This window comes from Neopelma chrysocephalum, unplaced genomic scaffold (genome assembly GCF_003984885.1).
Source record: "Neopelma chrysocephalum unplaced genomic scaffold, ASM398488v2 Primary Assembly neopelma1_95094, whole genome shotgun sequence".
NCBI classification, from domain to species: Eukaryota; Metazoa; Chordata; class Aves; order Passeriformes; family Pipridae; genus Neopelma; species Neopelma chrysocephalum.
In genome coordinates, this window is record NW_020923791.1 from 1 (window position 1) to 3069 (window position 3069).

The window sequence follows — 3069 nt, forward strand, 5'->3', positions numbered from 1 at the left end:
AGGGACCACAAGGGACCACCGGGGACCATGAGGGACCACGAGGGACCACCAGGGACCACTGGGGACCACGAGGGACCACCAGGGACCATCAGGGACCACCGGGGACCACGAGGGACCACCAGGGACCACCAGGGACCACCAGGGACCATCAGGGACCAGCAGGGACCACAAGGGACCACCAGGGACCATGAGGGATCACGAGGGACCACTGGGGACCACCAGGGACCACCATCCCCTCCTGCACCGGCGCCAGCCGGGCGACATCCGTGAAGGGCTGGGGGGGATAGCGGGGGTCTGAGGGAGTCTCGGGGTCTCAGGGGGGGGCCCCTGGGGGTCTCACCATGCCACGGGCCCACTCGTAGACCACCTGGACGAGGCCGAAGCCGAACTGGGCCACGAAGTCGTCGGGGCCGGGCCCGAGGCCGTGCTCCTGCTCCAGCCGCCCCACGCGGGCGGCGACGCCACGGAGCCGCTCCAGGGCCTGGGGGGGACATGGGGAGGGACCCCCCGGGTCAGGGAGCCCTCACTCCAACATGGATCCTGCCCTACAAGGGACCACCGGGGACCACCAGGGACCACTGGGGACCACCGGGGACCATCAGGGACCACCAGGGACCAGCAGGGACCACTGGGGACCACAAGGGACCACGAGGGACCAGCAGGGACCACCGGGGGCCACGAGGGACCAGCAGGGACCACCGGGGACCACCAGGGACCACCAGGGACCACCGGGGACCATGAGGGACCACCGTCCCCTCCTGCACCGGCAGGATACATGGGGGGCCCCCCACCCCGGAGGCACCACCCCACAGACCCCAAACCCAGAGTGCTCCTCCAAAAAGCCCCAGAGACCCCAAAAATCTCGGGGTTCCCCGGGGTCGGGGGTACCTGGGTGAGGGGCACAGGGAGGCCCTCGGGCAGGGGTTCCCCGCGCCCGGGGGTGACGAGGCAGGACAGGAGGGCCACGCTCTCCTCGGGCCGCAGCGGCGCCAGGACGTTGCCGAGCAGCAGCTCCGTCAGCACCAGCTGCTCCGTGCTCAGCAGGGCGGCCACGCGGCCCCCCAGGGCCACCGCCCCCCCCGAGATGTACCCCAGCTCCGTCAGGACCTGGGGGGGCAAAACAGGGGTTATGGGGGTCAGGGGGACCCCAAAATGGACCACAGATCTGTCAGGACCTGCGGGGGGGAAAACAGGGGTTATGGGGACCCCAAAATGTATCCCCAGTTCTGTCAGGACCTGGGGGGGCAAAACAGGGGTTATGGGGGTCAGGGGACCCCAAAATGTACCCCAGCTCCGTCAGCACCTGGGGGGCACAACAGGGGTTACGGGGGTCAGGGGACCCCAAAATGTCCCCCCGCTCCGTCAGCACCTGGCAAAGGGAGGGGGAGTGTCAGGGTGGTCCTGGGGGGCTTTGGGGGTACAAGGGAGGTCCCAGGGGGGTTGGGGGTACAGGGGGTGTCCTGGGGGGTGTTGGGGGTACAAGGGGGGTCCCAGGGGGGATTTTGGGGTACAGGGGGGTCCCGGGATGGGGTTTGGGGTCCAGGGGGGGTCCCCACCTTGAGGCGCTGGTGGTACTCGGGCAGCAGCAGCAGCGACTGGTCCGAGAGCTGGAACTGGAGCTCCTCCAGCTGCTCCAGCAGCTCCTGCCGCGCGGCAAACTGGGCGTACTGGGAGGGGGGCACGGCAGGAGGGTCAGGGGGGTCCCCCAAACCCCTCAGAGCCCCCCCAAAAACCCCCTCAGCCCCGTACCTGCTGAGGGAATCGGGGGCTGTGGACGCAGCGGAAGGAGCGCAGGGACCCCCCCAGCGCCCTCAGCTCGGCCGCCGCCGCCACGGCCTCGGGGTCCCGGCCCGGGGGCACCCCCAGAGCCTCCAGCAAGGGCAGCCCCCCGTCTTTGGGGGCCCCCCCCGCCAGCCGGGCCAGCTCCTGCACCGCTGACCCCACCCCTGCCCCGGGGGGGGGGGAGCTGGGGGTTAGGGGGGGGAAAAAGGGGGTCAGGGGGGTCCCACGGCACAGGGGAGACCCCCGGGGACACCAGGAGGGGGAGAATCCCTCCCCAGGACCCCAATATCCACAGGGACCTCCCCAAGGACCCTAAAATGGGGTAGAACCCCTCCCCAGGACCCCAATATCCATAGGGACCTCCCCAAGGACCCCAAAATGGGGGAGAACCCCCCCAAAACTGGTCACCCCCCCCCAGGGGATCCCTAAACAGGGAAGGAATCACCCCCCGAAACTCCACTATCCAAAAAAAACCCCAAAACACCCCAAAATTATGAAGACCTCCCCCTCCCCAGGACCCCAATATACACGGGGACCCCCCAAGGACCCCAAAATGGGGGAGAACCCCCAAAATCTGGTCACTTCTCCTCCCCAGGACCCCGATATCCACAGGGACCTCCCCAAGGACCCCAAAATGGGGTAGAACCCCTCCCCAGGACCCCAATATCCATAGGGACCACCCCAAGGACCCCAAAAAGAGGGAGAACCCCTCAAAACCTGGTCACCCCCCCCAGGGGATCCCTAAACAGGGAAGGAATCACCCCCCGAAACTCCACTATCCAAAAAAAAACCCAAAACACCCCAAAATTATGAAGATCTCCCCCTCCTCAGGACCCTCAAAATTAGGGGGACCCCCCCCGAAAAAAGCACCATCAGACTCCCTGACACACCCCTGGGAACCCCAAAATCCACCCAGGGACACAAATTCCCCTCCACAGAGCCCTGATTTCCCCCTCAGGACCCCCAGTTTCCCCCCAGGGACCCCCAAACCCCCCAGGGACCCCAATACCGGGGTCGGGGTCCCCTCTGGGGTCGCAGCTCCTGCAGCAGCATCTCGGGGTTCACCCTCAGGGTCTTGGCCGTGACCCCCACGATGTCCTCGGGGCGCAGCTGCTCCAACACGTGCCCGGGGGGGCCTGGGGGGACCCCAAAATGTCTTGGGGGGGACCCAAAACCCCAGAGGGGCCTGGGGGGACCCCAAAACGTCTCGGGGGGGGGAACCTAAAACCCCGGGGGGGCCTGGGGGGACCTCAAAATGTCTTGGGGGAGGGACCCAAAACCCCAGAG

At 67.4% G+C, this 3069-nt stretch overlaps 1 protein-coding gene across 1 annotated transcript; it reads right to left on the bottom strand.

Moving 5' to 3' along the window:
* Positions 1-57: 57 nt before the first annotated feature.
* On the bottom strand, positions 58-2918 carry LOC113980738 (helicase SKI2W-like; the record flags this gene model as incomplete). The annotated part of the gene is made up of 6 exons (XM_027707938.1): positions 58-274; positions 341-481; positions 889-1107; positions 1557-1667; positions 1750-1966; positions 2792-2918. Coding segments are annotated over 6 exons (941 nt in total), but the record flags the coding sequence as incomplete, so codon positions are not given.
* Between the last annotated feature and the right edge of the window lie 151 nt (positions 2919-3069).